The sequence below is a fragment of the Onychostruthus taczanowskii genome, unplaced genomic scaffold (genome assembly GCF_017590055.1).
Source record: "Onychostruthus taczanowskii isolate IOZ18803 unplaced genomic scaffold, ASM1759005v1 scaffold11, whole genome shotgun sequence".
NCBI lineage: Eukaryota > Metazoa > Chordata > Aves > Passeriformes > Passeridae > Onychostruthus > Onychostruthus taczanowskii.
Window position 1 is genome coordinate 3,388,082 of NW_024497629.1, and position 1,120 is coordinate 3,389,201.

Here is a 1,120-nt window from a genome sequence, read left to right on the forward strand (position 1 = left end):
CCGCCCGCCCCGGCAGGTGACAGACCCCCACGGACGCCCCTTGGACCTTGCCCCGCCCGCTCCGACAGGTGACAGACCCCCCCGGACCCCTCCTCGAGCTCAGCTCCGCCCGCCCTGGCAGGTGACAGACCCCCCCGGATGCCACTTGGACCTCGCCCCGCCCGCTCCGACAGGTGAGAGATCACCGGATCCTCCCTTGTATCTCGCCCCGCCTGTCCCGGCAGGTGAGATACCCCCGGATCCCCTCTGGACCTCGCTCCGCCTCCTCCGCCAGGTGAGGAACCCCCGGATCCCGGCCCGTGTGCCCCGGCAGGTGAGAGATCCCTCAAGGCTCCGGGCCCGCACCCGGTGAGGGCACCCGCACCCCTCATTTGGCGGGGGGAGCTGCGTCCCACAGCCCCGTACCAAGGCGTCACCCCAGCCTGACTACGGGGTGGAACGGGGTTGTGTTTGACTTTGGAAGGCGACCCCAGTTCGGATGGCGGGAGGTGGAGGGGGAACACCAACTCTGTTTGCAGGGGTCATATTTCGGAGCGGGGACTGACCGGGAGACCACCGAAGACTGGACCGGGAAACCTCACCCCCTATTGGAGCGGGTCACCGTACTGGGGCGGGGGTCCCGGTCCTGCACTGGAGATGGGGCTGTCCCGGCTCTGTTTCGAACAGAGGAACCGCCACCCCATGTTTCGGCAGACCCCTTTTCCCCGACACTGGCCCGCGGGGTGATGCCGGCGGCGGGGCCGGGCCGGGAGCGGCCGGGGCAGCCGGAGCGACCCGCTGTGGGGCGGCCCCGGGGCCCCAGGCTCCCCCCGCACCGCTCCGAGATGCCCCGGGCTGCCCCGAGCCTCCATCGGCCCCGGTAATTCCGACCCGGGAGTCCGACACCGGAGCAAAACAAAGACCCAGCCGGGCTGCGGGCTGATGTTTTCCCTCGCGAGGAGGGTTTCCTTGGTAAAATTCAGATGTTTCCTTGGGTCTCGATTAAAATAACAAAGTGGGGTATTTACTAGGATGTTATTTCAAGTCTCTTAAGTCCCTGGTTATGTCTGTTGCGATTTCTCCGCAAATACAAAAACAAGCTCTGCAATGATTTATTTGAAGGAATGCAGGTGTTTCGCCA

The 1,120-nt window shown here is 65.4% G+C and overlaps 1 protein-coding gene across 1 annotated transcript in view; it reads right to left on the minus strand.

The window, feature by feature from the left end:
- The window catches only part of GDF7 (growth differentiation factor 7), a 4,091-nt gene extending 3,720 nt beyond the window's left edge, over positions 1–371 (minus strand). The window contains exon 1 of the mRNA XM_041420011.1: positions 131–371. Coding sequence (XP_041275945.1) covers positions 131–371 — 241 coding nt within the window. The remainder of the gene's footprint in view (positions 1–130) is intronic.
- Positions 372–1,120: the final 749 nt, after the last annotated feature.